A 20,043-nucleotide genomic window follows, 5' to 3' on the forward strand; every position below is an offset into this window, starting at 1 on the left:
TAAATGAGCAGCAACAGCAGCAGAACAAAAATTAGGGAAAAGCATAAGCAAAAGACAGACCAGGAAAAGATGTACCAGTTATCAGTACGCTATGAATGACTTTATCAACCAGTGGCCTTCAATAGATTCAAAGAAAATAATTTCCTAGGAAGGGAGGAACTACATGCAACAAAATTTATTCAAAACAATTGACTTATCCATATACATGCATTTGCACAAAACAAACTACAAGCAACAAAATTGATTCAATAAATTACACAAAGGAGCCTGCAAGCTAATATGATTGAAATTGGGCAAAGGCAAATATCCTTACAGGTTACCAAGATTAGGATCCTATGTGATGGAAAGGAAAGAAACATAAATTGGTAGAAATAAATAAGACTTTAGACCTTCCATCCCTGTATCAGCAACTTCCTCTATAAAATGGCACAAAGAAGACTTTAAACCCTCAATTTACCACATCACTATCCCCTGCGTCAGGTCCTGTGTCCCAAATAGAAAGAAATAAGGTTAGAAATCTTTCACTCAGACACATAATTAGCTCTTCTACAAATATTATAAAAGTATAAAGCAGCTCCTAGGTTGTAGAATCAGTCAAACGTGTACAAACATCCAAAAGACAGAACATCCCTCACTGAGATTTAAGTAACTCAACCGAACTCTGCTAACTTCATATCTTTTAAATGGGCACAGGAGAATAATTTTGTAAAGACAATCACTCAAACGCTAAGGCTAAAGCCAATTGATGGTAAGATTGTACAATGCACGGAAACTAATTAAAAAAAAGTGTAATGTAAATCTCAGTAATGGTGAGTGTTGGCTTTAAATAGGTAAAAGGCATACAAAGAGAATTTTGGAAACAAAACAATTTCAGTCTTATGAGCATTTATTTACACTCCGCAGAAACACGAACACTGCACAACAAAACGATTGCCAATGGTGACAAAACTCATATTGCAGACATAAAAAATCTTTTATTCCCAATAACCACATAAATATTGACAAGCCATGCATCAAAATCAGTTTATCAAATGCTTCCCAATATACAAATTACAAGCAAGAGTAATTGAATTACCCACACACATGATGCCAATCCAATTAGAGGGAAAAAACAGTGGAAAACCAACTATAGACATAACATGACCATAAAACAACACAAATCATAAATCAAAAGTAAGAATCAAGTTTTAAAACGAGCATGAGCCATTTTAGATGTAATAAACACTACATCTTATCTAATTATGTGATATTCTCATCGCTATTGATATAAAAGTTCAAAAAATTAAAGTGAAAATAAAAATTATAACATTTCAAGAATACACATCCAACACAAGTACAACACAACATGAACCCTAACTGGAGTCTCCGTACTTCCTTGGAAACCACCAATGGAAATGGAAATGGAAATGGAAATGCTACTGCAACCAAGGTTTTAAAAAACAGTCCCCAACCACAATTACAACTACAAAGTCAAGGTTTCTGTTGTCTCCACAACCGCCCTAGTAGCCACATCAACCAAATATATCCACAATATCAAGAATCACAGCAAAACTGCAACCATGACTTCAATTTAAAACCTTGCTTAGGATACTAAGGCGAAGAACAAAATCCACCAATTATCACAAATACAATGAATGACCAACATCATCATTTCTTTTTGGACCTGGGTCGAAGAACACAGATGTACTCCAACCCACAGGCTCAGAAACTAATCCTCATTTCTAAACTATAAGAACTAAATCCAATTTTAATAGAAAAAATTAGCAGACCTAAAACACATTTTACCCTGTAATAATTTATAACAATTCATAACACCAATCATTTACCTTCTTCACCATCCACTACACCTTCCTCCTCACCCTCTTCATATCCCTCTTCTTCTTCTTCTTCATCTTCATCATCACTCCCTTGATAATCACCCCCATACCTCTGATTCAAGTAATCCACAGCACCCTGCGTGAGCACAAGCTTATCCGCATCAAGAATATCATACAAATTCAGTGTCCTCGGCGTGTGCATCTTCAAGGTCCCAATGTTCCTGCTCGATAGCCTCACGTTCTCCGGCACCTCCGTCATCAAGAACATCGCCTTCTCCTTCGGGTCGAGCCCCCACCGCTTCATCGCCGCGATGAACTCCTTCGTCTTCGGCTTCTCGGCGAACTCCGCTGCGAAGTCCTCCACCACGACGGCACTGGCGGCAGCGCTGGCAACAGCGGTGGAGATGGCGAGGCGCTTCTCCTTGCGGTTGATCTTGATGGACCAGTCGCGGGGCTTCGGGCCGAAGATGACGCCTCCGCCGGGGCGGAGGGGCGTGCGGTTGGAGCCGCGGCGGGCGCGACCGGTTTTTTTCTGCGGGAAGGGCTTCCGTCCGCCGCCTCGGACCTCTCCGCGGGTGAGGGTGGAGGCGGTGCCGCGGCGCTTGTTCTGGAGGTCGGTGACGACGGCGCGGTGGACGACGGCTCGGGCGGTGTCGGGAGGGGCGGAGCGGAGGTCGAGGAAGGACTCGCCGACCCTCTCGCCGGAGAAGTTGAGGACGGGAAGAGGAGGGGAGGCCTTGCAGGAAATGGAGAGGGGTTTTTTGGAGGGTAAAACGGGAAAGCTGTTGGATTTGAAAGAATTATTGTGTGTGTGGAATTGGTGTGAAGAGAAGAAGATGGAGGATGATGTGAAGGAGAGTGAGGTTGGTGTTGTTGGTGTGGAGAGAGAGAGGGAAAGTGAAGCCATTGTTGTTTCAAGTTCTCTCAGACTCAAACAGTTTTGCTCTTTTCTATCCTATCCGTTAGAATGATTGGATATGGTATGCTGCTCTATCACAGCAGACACTCTTCTTTTTTAGCTCTTTTCTTTTCTTTTCCTGTAAATTAAATAAAAATAATAATATGATTATAAAAAAAATTATTTATTAAAAATATCTTTCAATCATAACTTATCATAAATAATAAATTTTATATTATTAATATATCACTGTTAAATTCCTTATTTTATGAAATTTTATACTTTTAATTAATAAAAATTATTATTAATAATTTAATATTATTTTAAAAATAATTATTTTAAAAAATACACGTTAATTTGATTTGAATAGCTTTGAGGAAAATTTGGATTGATTGATGGTTCGGATTTTACTGACTTATTCTTACAGGAATTTTGATTTTCTATTGATGTATGTATGCTTTAACTCCATATATTAAATTTTAGATTTAATTATAATTTTGATTCTCTCATTTCATTAAACTCCAATTTCAATCCTTTGAAATTTTATTATAACATTTGATTTTTTTTAATGTTCTACTATTGCGATTTTTATCCTTCGGTTAATTTGTAAACATTGACAAGTTGTTGGGATGATGGCTTTGAGTTACGGTTCCACAAGAAGCATAGGGACATGTTTATCTCGATTTGGGTATCGATAATTCCTTTATTTTTTTTATTAATAAAACATTAAGAAATAATAACTACATTTATGTTTTAATAAATTCATATTAAATGTATTTTATCATCAAACAGTCAAAGATGGTAACACAACGTTCATCACATAGAAATTAACTGAAGAATCAAACTAATGAAATTTAAAAATTAAAGGAATTAAATGTTACAATAAAATTTTAAGAAAATTAAAATTATAATTTGATGAAACTAAAGGCCTAAAATTATAATTAAATTTAAATTTTATAGCATGTTTATGTAATAAATGTGACCAACTTTGTAAAAAAAAAAAAACATAAATGTGACCAACTAAAAAGAAATAACATGTGAAAAAAATATACTAGTGTTGAGTTAGTGAGTTTATTGAGATGATGATGCGTAGTTTCAACATAGTAAACAAACTGGAAAACCAAATTGAATAACACTAGCAAGTAAAACTGTAAATATATTATTATATTATCCAATTTTATATCATTCTGTTTATAAGTTCGATGCCTCAAAATATGGTTTTAGATAAGTATATTAACCAAACTATAAAATTAGAATTTGAGTTGTACAACCTAAAAACAAGTCAACAAGCAAATTTTGCCAACATTTTTCTTGATATCGCAAAGGACAATATTGCTTCAATAAGTAATATGCAACCACAAACAGTCAAGGATTCATTTAGCTTATTGACAAAATGCTAACGGATAACATATATCATGAAATGCACATTAACATATTTGCAATATTTTTAGTTCAGTTTAATTTTCTTTGATTAGTATAAGAAAATAAAAAAGAGTGATGTGTATAATTCGCAAAAAAACTCAAGTATTCAAGTGTAATTTATTCTTATCATAATTGTCATACACTTTGATTTTTTTTTCTTTCTATAACTACTTATCGTCAAATGAGTTGAGAAAAATGTTATTTTCAATACCATCATCATAAGCATCAAATTTCTTCTTTGCTATCTTAATTCTAGACATACAACTATTATTGATATGGGGAAGATGATAAAACATTTGTGTTTTCTTATCTCAGTTATACTCTCGGCTTCCTCTCTAGTAGTTTACACTACTAAAAAAGGGTTTTTTACGACACCAAATTTATGTCGGTTGTCCGCTCTAGAAGGTTGAACGGTGACTTTTTTATATTTTTTGTGAAATAATTTGCATTTTACGACGTGCAATCTAAGACGGTTATTAGAAACAGCCTTAGAATGTTACGTGCTATAACATTTACATCGGTTTTCATTAAAAACCGTCGTAGTTTTAAACAAAAAAAAATCAAAATTAAATCGCTTAGACATATTTGTGCCCTTCAACATTGTCTTTTCTTTGAACCCTGTAGACAACACTGACCTTCGATTGAACCCTTCAGCATTCTCGTTTCTTTGAACCTTGTAGACAGTCTTGTGACCTTTGATTGAACCCTTTAGCATTCTCGTTTGATTGTTATGAACCCTATTTACTGTTTCAGTTTCAAGCATTGAAGCCTATTGACATTAAACACCTTCCATTGAACCCTATTGACATTGAAGCCCTGTACATTGAAGTGGACGAGGTTCAAAGTTCTCGACTCGAACTGGCAGTTCGTGAAGAACAACATTGATCTCACTTCGAAGAAACCAGGTTACGTTAATAAATTTGTTAGGTTAAGGTTATTTTAAGGTTCTTTTAGGTTAAGCTTCGAAGATATGGGGTGGTTCGTGAACCAAGGTCACGGGTTTGATAAAAAAAATTTAACGTTGATGTTTGCTTATGGTGGTTGCAGGGAAGACGCGTGCAGCCCATCAATGAGTTGTTGTTGAAGAAGCTGGAACCTTGTTTACTGGGCTGCAAACGAGTCAGTGACCATTTCTGATTTTTTGTGTGGTCCATGGTTGTTGGAATTCTTTTTTATTAGTAAAATATATCTATATTGATAAATTGGTTAGAATGTTAGCTTCACATGATAAATGTTAGCTTCACATGCTTGTTTTAAGTTCCAATATGTTGTTTAGTAGAGGAATAGGAGACACAACTGCTTCTAATAACCTCTTGTTAAGGTATCTTCCAGAGATGGGAATCGGGTAATACTTTTTAGAAATACTCAAATTCAAATATTGTCCAATTCACATATGCTTACAAATTTTGGATACTACCATGAAAGGTCTTCCTCATAATCAACTCAGCCTTACAAGTTTTAGAAATAACTCAGCCTTCCACATAATCATTTGGTGAAATTCCAGATTCCTTCCCCCAGGTATATCTTTTTTATCTGTCTTATAACACTTTAAGTGGATCCATCCCACAACTATTGGGAACATGACTCAGCTCTTGCTGTTGTATGTTCATAGGTAACCACTTGTCTGCGACAATTCCGTCATCCATTGGGAATTGCAGCAAATTACTAAAAATCAGTTGCAGGTTATCCTGCCTCCGAGTCTTAACAATCTCAATGATCTTGCTTCTTTTGATGTTGTCAGCAATAGACTTAAGGGCACCATTCCTTTTGGTTCTGCTTCGGCCAGTTGTCAAAATTTATAGTTTTTAGATCTCTCATTCAATAATTTTAGTGGAGGCCTTTCCTCAAGCTTGGGGAACTGTAGTGCCTTATCAGAATTTGCAGTTGTGAACTGCAATTTGGATGGAAATAGAGTACTTTTTGAACTCTCATTCAAAAATAAATCTAATACAGCTTCACCATCTCATAATTTGGAATTAGAGTACTCTTTGAACATGTCACTTTGGATTTTGACCGGAAAAAAAAGTTTCATAAAAGTTAGCTAATTATTCATTAATGACATATTACAAAAAAATAATGTTACCTAAATTACTGTAAAAAAAAACAATGTTACTTGAATTAGAGCATTCTAAATTTCTAGTTCAACATCCTATAAATGAGTAAATGGGTTCTAAGCAAACCCACTCATACCAGTTTTTAAAATATCAAAAACATCTTAAAAAGTATTCAATGTTTTCCAATAACTATTTACTTTTCTTAGTCAATTTTCTTTTCTAATAATTCAATATGCTAATTCGTGATGTTTTCAAATGCAGAGCTAGTGAAGATACCATTCACTTTGTTATTGGTAAAGTTCAATTTTTTCCTAAGTGTTATGTTGTAATATTTATCAATTATAACATAACAAATTTAATAAAATGGAATAGTGAACAAGTAATATCGTAATAATTAACAAATTTAATATTTCAACAAATAAATACTAAATCATACACTTAAAACTTTAAAAACTCAGAAAAATCAACATACATGGTAAATAACCATAATAACAAATACAAATACAGAACATTCATCCTAAGTAATCACACTATTACACATGAGATTTTTATAGTAAAAAAAAATTCTAACACCTAGTAAAAATATTATTAAAAAACTTTTGAAAATATTTAAAAAATATCATCAAATATGAATAAATATTATTAATATGTTTTCACGTATTTTATTAAATGTTATGTATAACTTTTATCGCCAAAATTTTTAGCGACATAAGTTATACACAATATTAAATAAAATATCACACAAATATCTTAGTAACATTTATTTACATCGTACAATATTTTAAAAAATGTTGTCTACAATTTTTATCAATATTTTAAGTATTAGGCAAAAAATATTACTAAAGATCACACGTGTAATAGTATCATTTTGGTAATATATTTGCATTTGATTTGTTAAACTATCTTTTATAAACTCAACCTAAGCAAATTCATCACTATTATTTATTGGACATTGTTATTTATTGTGAGATACAATTTGATTTTCAAGTTTAGCATATATTTTGTTTATAAAGTCTTCATTTATGTCTATGCTAAGTAATTATGAAAGACACAACATGCAATGATTAGTTATTTTTAACTTTTACTTCTTAAGTAAGTTTTGTTGAATTAGATAAAATCAAAATGTTTAGCAAAAAAGAGAAATCTTTTTAATACACCAAAGATTTTATTTTGACAGGTGGATTGATGAAACCTGATAAAGGAATTCATTATCATTTGAAAGAATATTCAAGAAAAAACTCACCTCAAAATCATAAATTTATTTAAAATCAGCAAGCATCATTACACAATGTAATTGAAAGAATCAATGTCTTAAAAAAGATTTATATTTTTTTATCTAATTCAACAAAACTTACTTGTATCAAATATATCATCTTATGTTCTGACAAACATATGTTTTTTATTCTTCATTTCTTGATCTAAAATTTTGCTAAAATTTCTCAAAAACTAAGGATAGACCTAACTCCTAGGCATAACTTTTTTTATTTTATTTTGATTTAATTAAGTTTTTCATACCTAGAATATAGGTCGTTTTCATATTACTACCTAATGTTCATTTTTTTCAATCAAGTACTTGAAAAAATGTTGAGTTTCATCTTATTATATGTCGTTAGTCGTCTTCCTTTAAGTGATAATGTGACAGACAGAATATCATGTCATCATGCCTTGTCTCGGGTATCTCATTATCACATCATCACCTTCAATGACGTGGCTATGTGTGTTAGACAGAGTATCATGTCATCATGTCTTGTCTCGGGTATCTCATTGTCACATCATCACCTTCAATGACGTGGCTATGTGTGTTAGTGATTCAGCATGATGACGTGACATTCTATTTGTCACCTTCATCACTTAACGGAAGGCGACTAATTGCGGATAGTAAAATAAAACTAAAATAAATTTCAGGTAGATATTTGACAAAAAATAAATTTTTAGATAGTAATTTGAAAATGACCTATTTTTTCAAGTATGAAAAACTTATTAAAGCCAATCTAAAAAACAATTTTTTAGTTAACAAATTATAAGAAAGAGCTTTATCAAAATAAATAATTTAATTTCAGATAAAATGATAAACAATAAATTTTATTACTTTATTGAAAATAAAAATAAAAATAGTAAATTTAAGTTGTGTTTAAAAGAAAATCTTATAAGTCAATAAGAAAAATCGTTTCTCAAACACTTTTATTTGATCAAATATTTGTAAACTTATTAAAAAAAACTAAAAATTAATTAAAATAACTTGATGAACATATATGTAATTTGTTTTTATATAGACTTAAGAAACTTCATCCTAGTTATTTTTTTAAGATAATTCCTCATTCAAAATAACAAATACATTAAATTAATAAGATATTTTTTATTGGTACGAATAAAAAAATACTATTTGAAATTTACAATAACTCACCTATCAATTTATCATGGTTAATCAACTAAATTAGATTGATAAGATAGTATTAAAGATGAAATTAAAGAGGTAACATGCATATGTTTAATACCTGGACAAAGCTAAAAGAGAGCCCAACAAGATCAAATGGTGAAATATATATTTTGGATCCAGAGAAAAGTGAAGGAAGAGTGAGGGAAGACATAACATGTTATATGTGTACATTGATCATAGATCGCAAAACACCAATTATATATGGTTTAAATAAGTTTTCATACCTGAAAAATACGTTATTTTCTCAAATACCTACCTGAAAAAAAATTTAGTTTCATTTTACTACTTATCGTTGGTCATCTTTCGATGAGTGATGATATGGCAGACGGAGTGTCACGCCATTATGCCCAATCACTGGCACGTCAGTGCGACGTCATTGAGGGTGATGACTGATGATGATGTCATCCTGACTAAGAGCGGATCGCTTGATACATGCTACAGAGATTTGGATGACGCCACTTCCAAGGAGGGAAGATAAGTTAGGGTAGACACACTTCCAGTGAAGGAAGATAAGTCAGGGTAGACGTCACAAGAATTACCTTGATAAGTCTAAGATTGGTTCAACAAGAGACCCAAAGAGAAGCTCTCACCAAATTTTATGAAAAGGCCAAAAGTTTTTTTTTATTGAAAACAAAAACCAATACTTATAGTATATCTGAAAAAAAAAAAGATAAAAATAGACATGAGCCTTCTAAACAGTTTGGGCCAAAATTACAATAAATAAAAATAGAACATATTTGGTATGGGCCTTTAAATTAATTCGAGCCTTCAGCAACAATTAATAGTCTTGGTAGTGCCTCTGCCTCTGGACCTTCATCCTTCTCCACTTGGGCCTTCATCCTTCTCCACTCGGGGGCTTCGTCCTTCTCCACTTGGGCCTTGCTAAGTATGTCTACTACCATTTGTTGGAGGGTATCCATTGACTGTTTGGTCTTACTCCTGGTCATAGGTCCATGTATTCGGGCAATTTTAGGATTCTCATCATTCCCTCCTTCTTGGAAAAATTTTGCCCTCAAATGTCCAGGATCATCACCGGGTTCAAGTACCTCTTCCTTCCTATTCTTGTTGGCTTGTTTGGCATAGCTTTCATTCTTCTTTGCAAATTGCACCTTCACTTGGTCATACAATCTTTTCACATACTCAACTTTTGCATGTGCATCCTTATGTTGAGTCTCTTGGGGATTGCTTTTGTAACCTGGCCTGTTAGGTAATGAAGCTCCTGAAAGGAGATCAACTTGATGTTCTATGCCTCTTGAAAGTGGCAGTTCATGAGGAATCTCATTGGGAAAAACATCTTTAAATTCTTGCAATAAGGGTTCAACACTAGGAGAAACAAAAACAGTTAACTCATTAGAATTATCAGTAGAAATTTTCTTTTTCCTATTCCTTTGTGGTGCCTCACTATTTTCTTTCTCTTGTTCTCTTTTTTCTCTCATTCTGATGTGGTCATCACACACATCTATAGGGGATAGAGGTTTAAGACTAATTCTCTGGTCTTGGTGCTAGAGAGAAATCTTGTTGGTGAAGCCATCATGCACTGCTTTGGTGTCCTCTTCAATGTTGACCCTCACTAGTGTCATTTCCATCTCCTTGTAGTACTCCTCCATAATCAAACTTCCTTGGGACAACCTTTGGGGTTTCTGTCGCATGGTTCTGCTGTAGCTAGTTGGAACATACCTCTTTCGCATAACCCTTCTCATCTCAGTCCATGTATCTATCTCCCGGTCTTCTTCTCTCTTCATCTCTCTTTGATTTTTATTCCACCAAAGAAGGGCATAGTCTGAGAATGTAACTGCTGCTAACTTCACCTTCTTCTCTTCAAGATAATCATTGCAGGAGAATGCATGCTGAATCTTCATCTCCCAGTCAAGGTAGGCGTCTGGGTCACTCCTGCCTTTAAAAGAGGGTACATTGAGTTTTACTCCCTCAATTCTATCTTGCCCCTCTATTCGGTTCGATCCATCATTGACCCTTCTATTGCCACCATAAGGTCTCCCAACATTTGGATTCATTTGGTGCTCTAGTCCTTCTATTCACTTGTAGAGCTCTTCATTGTTGCGGTTTAACAAATGTTGCATTTGTGTAGTCATCATGTCCAGTAATAAGCGTTGAGATTCGTCCAGTTGATGATATACACCACCACTGTCACCAGCTCCTGCCATGATTAAGGAACAAAGAATTTTGTATTAATTTTAAAAAAAAAGATTCATGACCTCATCACACTCTACTCACGTGTTTCTTTCTTTGATGGTAGTTCACTCGTGTTTAATGCTCTCAATATAGGCTTTTGTGTGATGTTTTCACTCTTACCTTTTACCACTCATTCCCTCTTAAGTTCCTGGATGAATCAAATTAGACACACAAAGTATATAATAGGAAAGACAGTTTAATTATCACAAACTGAGTAACAGATTTGATTTGGATAACAAATTAGATTTGATTTGATTTGGATAACAAATGAGATTTGATTTGATTTGGATAACAGATTAGACTTGATTTGGATTTAGATTTGATTTGGATAACATATTAGATTTGATTTGGATAACAAATTAGATTTGATTTGGATAACAAATAGAATAAACAAAGAAGAAACAAAGAAGCTATTTAATCACAAAGAAGAAAAGAACAAAATTAACAAAGATAACAAGTAAACTTCAAATGGTCATATCTTTTGCTACGGTTGTCCGTTTGAAGCCCACTATATATCAAAATGCTCAGAATTCAGAGGAGAATCTAGATAAGGGGATTTGATCCACGATTTTCTTTCCAAAAAAACACCTCTAACTGTCTCAATTTCGTGTTCAAAGATCAAACACCCACTTTCTTTCTTTTTTTTTCAAAATTTCTGCAACTTTTTTTTTTTTACACAAAGAAAGACACAAGAAACAAGAACGTGACAAGAACAAGAACAAGAATACAAATAACAGAACACAACAAGACGCAAATAAGAACGAAACAAGATGTAAACAAGAACGCAAATAACAGAATAAGGACAAAAACACGAACCTGGATAGAATACAAAGAAAATGATTTGGATAGGATAGAACTTGTATCAAGAGTCGAAGCTCTGATACCAGATGATGTGATCGTGACTAAGAGCGGATCGCTTGATACAAACTATGGAGATTTGGATGACGCCACTTCCGAGGAGGGAAGATAAGTCAGGGTAGACACCACTTCCAGTGAAGGAAGATAAGTCAAGGTAGACGCCACAAGAATTACCTTGATAAGTCTAAGATTGGTTCAACAAGAAACCCAGAGAGAAGCTCTCACCAAATTTTATGAAAATGCCAAAAGTTTTTTTATTGAAAACAAAAACCAATACTTATAGTGTATCTGAACAAAAAGATAAAAATAGACATGAGTCTTCTAAACAGTTTGGGCCAAAATTACAATAAATAAAAATTATTAATAAAAATAGAACATATTTGGTATGAGCCTTCAAATTAATCTGGGCCTTCAACAACAATTAATAGTCTTGGTAGTGCCTCTGACTTTGGGCCTTCATCCTTTTCCACTCAGGGGTTTTGTCCTTCTCCACTTGGGCCTTGTTAAGTATGTCTGCTACCATTTGTTGGAGGGTATCCATTGACTGTTTGGTCTTACTCCTGGTCATAGGTCCCTGTATTTGGGTAGTTTTAGAATTCTCATCATGATGTGACAATGAGATGTTCATGATAAGGCGTGATGACATGACACTTCGTCTATCACGTTATCACTTAATGAAAAGCGACTAATGACAAGTAGTAAAATGAAACTGAATTTTTTTTCAAGTATTGGGTTGCAAAAAAATGAATGTTAAGTAGTAATCTAAAAATGATTTATATTTCATATATGAAAAACTTAATTAAACCTTTTATTTTTAGCCTTTCAATGTGTTGCTTATTTTTTAATGTTATTGCATGCATATAAGATCTTAAAATGTTGATTTTCTTTATCTTATAAATGTATTGTCTAAGTCTTATTATTATTATTATTATTATTATTATTATTATTATTATTATTATTATAGTGAGTTTGTTGGGCATTCTCGTCAATTAACGCAATAGAAAGGATTAATAAGATAGTAACATGCAATCAAATTGAATTGTCAAAGCAGAAACTAGTGGATTGTAATCGAAAAAGTCTAGGATGTGAAGGTGGATTTGTAGAGTGAGCTTTTGAGTTCATCATCAACAATGGTGACATTGACATCAAAGAAGATTATCCCTACCAAGGTGTTGATGTTATATGTGATCATAAAGTCAATTTTAACTTGATTATTTGATAAATTAACAAATGTTGGTAATAATTTCGTTGTAATGCTTATATAATTTTTTTTCTTCTTTATATAAAAATGCTCGAATTATTACAATTGATGATTATGATAGTCTTCATGCCTATGATGAGTTAGTCTTGTAAAAGGCACTAGCAAATCAGTTAGTGAGTGCTTGCATTGACGCAAACTTTAAGACATATACTTTAATAAATTTTTAAATCAATTTGACTTTAAAAGTAAAGTTAGCATTTAGCAATGCATTAGATCTAAACTAAATCTAATGAGCTGCAAGATACATTGAGAATTTTGATCAATTTTCAAATATAAATTACACTAACATTATTTCTTGTTTACTACCTTAAAAGAATGTACTCTATATGTCACAATTTTACTAGGGTATATTCAAAAGAGAATGTAAAACAATATTAGACCATTGTGTTATAGTTGTTGACTATGAAACAAAAGATGGACTTGTCTATTGAATTGTAAAGAATTCATGGGGCACAAACTATAGGGAAAGGAATGTTATATAAGTATGGAACGTAATACAGGATGCAAATATGGTAAGTGTGAAATTACAATCTGAGAATTCTATCCCATAAAGATACCAAGAACATGTTCAATACTATTTTTGTAAAGGAAACAACTCTTACAACTTTATTAAGTCAACTTTCAAATGTTTTATGTATTTGAGACACACTTGTTGATATGATTGTCATGATTTATGTTTTCTTTTGATTATTTTTATATCTTTGAATCCACTAACTAGGCAGTTTGTTTGGTTTCAGTCATTCTAAAATTTTCTGTCCAGGAAAATCTTCAAGATGCAACTTTTTTAAGCTCGAAGGCAAAATGATCTTAATATCACTATACCTTGACACACCTAACGATAGTTTGAGATGCTCAAGTACTGACAACTCCCCAAGCTTTCAAACTCCCCCAGTTCCTATACGTATGCTAAGTCGTCTTAGTTCTTTCAAATTTGCATGATATGATATTCTACCGGGAGTTTTTTCTAGAAGTACTTATTAGAAATCTCTTGAGCACTTGGAGACTAGTGAGCTTCTGAATCCCCTTTGGCATGTTTTCCAACAAGAAACACTAAGATAGAATCAGATGTGAGACATTTCATTGATGAAATATCATTAGGCAACGTTCTCAAATTGTGGTATATAAGCTTTGAGATCAAGAATATTACAAAAAAGTTCAAATCCTTTTTCTAGGCTCCAACCCATTGTGAGTGGAACTAAAAAAATATGTTTTTTTTAAACCAATTTTTCTTGTGTTTTTATTTATGAAAATGAGTTTTTATAATCATAGACATCAATACAAAGTTTCAGCTGAATGATCTTTGATTAACAACTTTTGAAATGGCTAAAGTAATAAATAATTTTCCTTATTAAAACACGCTATAGGACAAATTTTAGGAATTTTGGAAAATAAATAATATAAAATATTTCTAAGGTTCATATAATTCCACAGAAAATCAAAGATGTTCCCCTAATTCATAGAGCAACCTTATGGTTCTAGTTTTTCCAAATATTGCACCCAAATTTTAAAAAAATTAAAAACAATGGCTAGGACATATGTGACAAACTTTGAAAATAAATATATTAAAAATAACTATAGTGCTAAAAAAATCCAAAAAAACTACCATTGGTTTGAGACATGGATTTCCTAGGAAACGGTCTGGTTTCATAAAGAAAGTCTACAAAAATATTTAAACAAAAGCCAGCACAATTGCATCCATATAAAGAAAAATGGACAAAAACCAAGCTAGAGAGTAAATTCATGAGAATTGAAGTAGCACTATCACCACACAAGCACATACACATCCTCTAGTTAATTGTGAAGAGAAACTACAGTTGAAACGCACTGTTTCACTTTAGGAGAGAAAAAATAATATAATAATACAATTAAAAAAAAAACATAACCCCTCTCGATGGTTATTAAACTCTCGAGTTAACTCGCTAATTCTTACGAGTTTAACAAATCTACTTACCCTATGTGAGTTGACTCTTGAGTAAACTCTTTTTAGTAGATTCTGGGTAGACTTTATAAATTCTAAGTAAATTCGATAAACTCTCGAGTTTACCACCGAGTCAACGAGTCAGTAAGTTAAAAAAATTAGATCAAAGTGTAAGTCATTTTGAGTTGTTTTTTGTCTGTTTAGTGTTTAACATACCTTCATTTAGTGTGATATTATCAAATACAAAAATTTTAATCTTTAATAACATCAAACATGAGTTTTCTAATAACATCAAATCCTCAATGGGAATGATCTATCACTACTATAACATCTACAAGGTATTATCTAGTAGTGATGCATTACTAGACTAGGTTATTTAAGTATTGTGAAATTTATGATTTACTATTTTACTTAATTATATTGTTGAAATGTTTAATTGCTATGTTATTTATAGATATTTTTTTATTTTTATATGAAGTGGATTCTTACGAGTCTACGAGTTGAGTCCACGAGTCGAGTCTATGGAACTTTCACAAGTCTACGTAAACTCTCGAGTTTGATAACCTTGCCCCTCTCTCCCTTTTGTGTAACATTTGAGACCCTCCCCCCAACTCCTTCGTACTTCTTCTTCTTCTTTTTCTAACGGCGACACCCTAGCTTTCTCCGGTCCAATCCATCATCATCTTCCTCTCATTTTCTTACTTTCACCTCCCTAGATTCAAAATTTCTTACACCCATGAGGCATGTGATGTGAGTATAGAGGAACAATATTCATCTCCTTAAACATTTCTCTATTTGAGCTCTATGAGCTAAACCCATAACCCATTGAGGTAGATAAGTATTTTTATGGCATAGATTAGTTATGGGTTGTGTGAGAGAGATTGAAAAAAAAATTAAATAGTAGGATTATTGTGGTTTCCTCAAAACCTTAGGCATGTTAAATTTGGAGATTTTCTCTAATTTCTTGTTCTTTTTATTTTGCTGCTTAGATCCTGGGGGGAAAACGGTGATTGATCCTCCTAACAACATTAGAAGACATTGATTGTGTTCTCTTTGGTTGCGAGTAGTCAATCTACTTAGTGATACTCTTAAATTCTTTTAGGAAAAACAAGTAAATTTCAAAATATACTCTTTTTGTGATCTTTGGTTTCTAGAAGTACTTCAGAATGAAGTAAAATATTTATTTTCCTTGATTGAAATTTATTCTTTGACATTCTTCATAGTTTTGATAATGTATTTAAAAGGTGTAAATTGGTTTTCTCATTGTGAGTTTTGATTAATTTTTATTTGGTACAACAAATAGATGATATAGCATATGGGTCAAATACTCATAATACATATTTTCTTATTTGTTACAACAAAGAGAGTCAAATATTCATAATATTTATGTTTTTCATTTGTTACACCAAAAAGATAATGTAGCTTATGAATCTAATACTCATAATATATACGAAACATTATAACTACTACTTTCTCTTTGAGTGGACTATAGAGTAGCTTATCCAACTGGTGAGTTTCGCGATAAGATTCAATTTGCTTTATAGAAAACATTTGTTACCAACCACCAAATATTCATTTATTTTACTATAGAACAAACAAAAGAAAATAAAATTCATTCAAGTATATCATTTTTTATTTTTTAATATTTTATAAAAAAAGGACTATATATACTCCTAATATTGGTACAACACAAACAAGAAAATACTACTTATTTTCCCTTAGTCAGTTTAAGAGAAAACTCTTCCTTGCTTGATTTTGGCTTCACTACTACCTACATCATGTCTTCATCTAGATTAAGATAGTGATATTACTAATCTAAGAGATTAGCACATGATGCCAATAGGAAATTCTTTAAACTGACATTTTTTAATTTATATTACAATTACTAATTACAAAATCTTTGTAATGTATTTTCAATGAACTGCTACTATCTTATATTAATTTTATCATGCATTTAAATGTCGTTGGCCTACTCAAAAAAAGATAATCATTTGAAAATTTTATCACTAATGGTAGAGAGGAAACAACTATTCACATGAAAATTTCAAATATGGCGTACCATAGGTTACTTGTCGGTGGTTTAAAAACAAAACACACCAATAATCATCATAATAGATATCTGTCACAACCTACCTTACGACGGGATGACAAAAGAAAATAGATAAAAAGCACGTTCATCTCTTAAGGAGAAAACGAGTGAGAGTCGCCACCAACGTTTATTCGAGGAAAACAATAGAAAAACCAAAAAGAGGTCTGTGAATTTTGAAAAGAAAGGCTTAGGAGTTGTTTACGCATAGGGAAGGTATTAGCATCCCACACGCCTGTCACGAAGAACAGTAGCCTTTAATCGAGTGTGCAATAAAAATAACATGACTTCAAAGTTAATTATTTTTCCAAGAGCGGTGAATTTATTTTCTTTTACTATATTATTTTTTATTTATTTAATATTTTTTTTCAATCGACAAGGGTGTTGCCCTTGCTCCTACGTATCCTCAGGTGCAATGAGGAAATTAGACCTACGTAGTTCTTTGAGTCTGAATGTTTGTGTGTTGAATTGATTTTATATTTTTTAAAGGATTTATTTTAATTGCAAACAAAGAATCGTTAAGGCGTTGGACCTTGAAACGATCTCAAGTAATATTTGAGTAGAAAAGATTACATATATAATATCAAGAGGGATACATAAGGGTACAAAGATTACACCCGATCCTTAAGAAAAAAACTAACCGATCGTTGCACAGGCCACAAGGCTAACAACAGAAATGGCAAAGGAAATGATCCACGATCACAATTCTCTAGCACCTCGACTTTACTTTTCTTCTTTTCCTTTTCCTTGTGTGTTTTTCCTCTATTTTCTTCAGTTCTAGCCCCCCTCAACCTCTCCTCCTGCATGACTATTTATAGAAAAATCCATTTGGTGCAGGGGAAGCTCACCCAAGCGAGCTGCTTGCTTAGGCTTGAAGTCATCAGCTCGCCTAGGCTTGTAGCTTGCTTAAGGATGAAGCTTTTTCGTGGCCTGGGTGAGCTAGATGCTAGCCAGGGCAAGTTTAGGGTAAAAAACTCTAGGAAATGACTGTTTTCCCCTTCCTTGTGGCTTTTGTTTCTAGAACTGACAAGCAACCATCAAAATCCTGCGCGACCCCTTTGGCCTTGCGTTGTAACCGGTGCCAAACATTGTAATTCGATTAGCAATGATCAAAACATCATATCCAAATGATAAAACATTATACCCTGATGAAATTAGGGTCTGACAATTGCTCCTCTTTACTTATCGTTTATTGAAAATAAAAGATAAGTAAAGATAATGACACTAATTTCATTTGAGTGATCGGACTATTCAAAACTGGATGCCAGAGAAACCAAAAAAAAAGTGAAACTGATAAAACAGAAGACATGTGAAGTCTTTGAAAGCATAAAAATAGAAGACATTTGAAGTCTTGAAAATCATAAAAGTAGAAGACATTGAAGTCTTGAAAGCATAAAACAAAAGCAAAAGATATTGAAGTCTTGAAAATCATAAAGGCAGGAGACATTGAAGTCTCGAAAGCATAAAACATAAGACATTGAAGTCTTGAAAGCATAAAGACAGAAGACGTTGAAGTCTTAAAAGCATAAAACAAAAGACATTGAAGTCTTGAAAGCATAAAGACATAGGACATTTAGCCCTATGAAAACATAAAGACAAAGGACGTTGAGTCCTATGGAAGATAAAGGCGAGGACATTGAGTCCTATGAAAGCATAAAGACAAAGGACGTTGAGTCCTACGAAAAATAAAGACAGAGGACGTTGAGTCCTATGAAAACATAAGGCAAGGACGTTGAGTCCTATGGAAACATGAAGACAAAGGACATTGAGTCCTATGAAAGCATAAAGACAGAGCACGTTGAGTTCTGCAAAAAAAGACAGAGGACGTTGAGTCCTATGAAAAATAAAGACAGAGGACGTTGAGTCCTATGAAAAATAAAGGCGAGGACGTTGAGTCCTATGGAAACATAAAGACAGAGGATGTTGAGCCCTACGACAAAATAAAGACAGAGGATGTTGAGCCCTATGAAAAAATAAAGACAGAGGACGTTGAGTCCTATGAGAAGATAAGGCGAGGATGTTGAGTCCTATGGAAACATAAAGACAGAGGACGTTGATTCCTATGAAAGATAAAGGTGAGGACATTAATTCCTATGGAAACATAAAGGCGAGGACGTCGAGTCCTATAAAAAATAAAGACAGAGGATGTTAAGTCCTATGAAAAATAAAGGCGAGGACGTTGAGTCCTATGAAAACATAAAGACAGAGGATGTTGAGTCCTATGAAAAATGCCAATAGGTACTACTACCCAAGGGCTCAACCTTATAAGAAAGCAAGAGGTTGACTTTTTGAGAGGGCCTTTCATCATAAACTCAAAGGTGGGACATTGGATTTTGGAAATTGGTATATAAAGAGAAATCTATGCACTTATAGCCTAATATGAACATGAGTTTTGGAATGCAAAGGCATGCAACCTTCATCTTGAAATGCAGTAAATGTAGGATTTGTATCTAGCAATGCAAAAGATTTTGAATCATGAAAATTGTGCAATGCTCTTGACATTCTTTCCCCTTCTTTGTGATTTTGATTGATTTTTTTTGTGTGTGAAAAACACAGATTAACTGTTTCTTTCTGAAAGACATGATAACTCATGCAACCTCATCCTATCTTTTGCAAATCTCTTTGGGGTCTCCCTCAAAGTGTATGTTTGATTTAATCACTTGAAAATTTTTAGGTGACGATAGTGGAGCTGTTTGACATTTAATCAATCAGCTGAAATGTTGATCCTAGAGTTCGCCCCTTTCTTTTTGTTTAAAAATTTTGATTATTCTGCACAACAAGAAAATATAAGGCTTTGGGATCGATCGTATGCACCATTGAAGGATGACAATGAATTGTTACACTTTGGTATATGATCAAGTGAAACTTTCTTGATTTAAGATCATAGAGTGATGCCAAGGGTCTGTCGATCCCGCTGAAACTTGATGACATGGGCTGATTCCAAAAGAATTTATATAATGAAGTCTACCCTTGGATTTGAAAGGAGCACTGAGGAGTTTGCATGAAAGGCTAACATCAGATGTACCCTACTATCACAATTGTCTTTGGGCATCTCCATGAGCTCCTGGTCGAATGAGTTGTCTTCTCAAGCATTCAAGTACA

General features: G+C 33.1%; 1 protein-coding gene across 1 annotated transcript; it reads right to left on the reverse strand.

Annotated features, from left to right (window-relative positions):
* Positions 1–160: 160 nt before the first annotated feature.
* On the reverse strand, positions 161–2,813 carry LOC100790380 (50S ribosomal protein L4, chloroplastic). The gene is made up of 2 exons (XM_003521016.5): positions 1,827–2,813; positions 161–483 (listed from the first exon to the last, which is right to left on the reverse strand). The coding sequence occupies exons 1-2, from the start codon at positions 2,722–2,724 to the stop codon at positions 449–451; spliced, it is 933 nt and encodes a 310-aa protein (XP_003521064.1). The 5' UTR covers positions 2,725–2,813; the 3' UTR covers positions 161–448.
* Between the last annotated feature and the right edge of the window lie 17,230 nt (positions 2,814–20,043).

This window comes from Glycine max, chromosome 3, assembly GCF_000004515.6.
Source record: "Glycine max cultivar Williams 82 chromosome 3, Glycine_max_v4.0, whole genome shotgun sequence".
Taxonomy (NCBI): Eukaryota; Viridiplantae; Streptophyta; class Magnoliopsida; order Fabales; family Fabaceae; genus Glycine; species Glycine max.

What these genes read in the sequence shown, in the direction of transcription:
- LOC100790380 (XM_003521016.5), bottom strand. Translation starts at nt 2,724, where the DNA reads ATGGCTTCACTTTCCCTCTCTCTCTCCACACCAACAACACCAACCTCA. An exon ending in TGTAGTGGATGGTGAAGAAG is followed by an intron (nt 484 to 1,826) that starts GTAAATGATTGG and finishes TTTGGGACACAG; the next exon opens with GACCTGACGCAGGGGATAGT.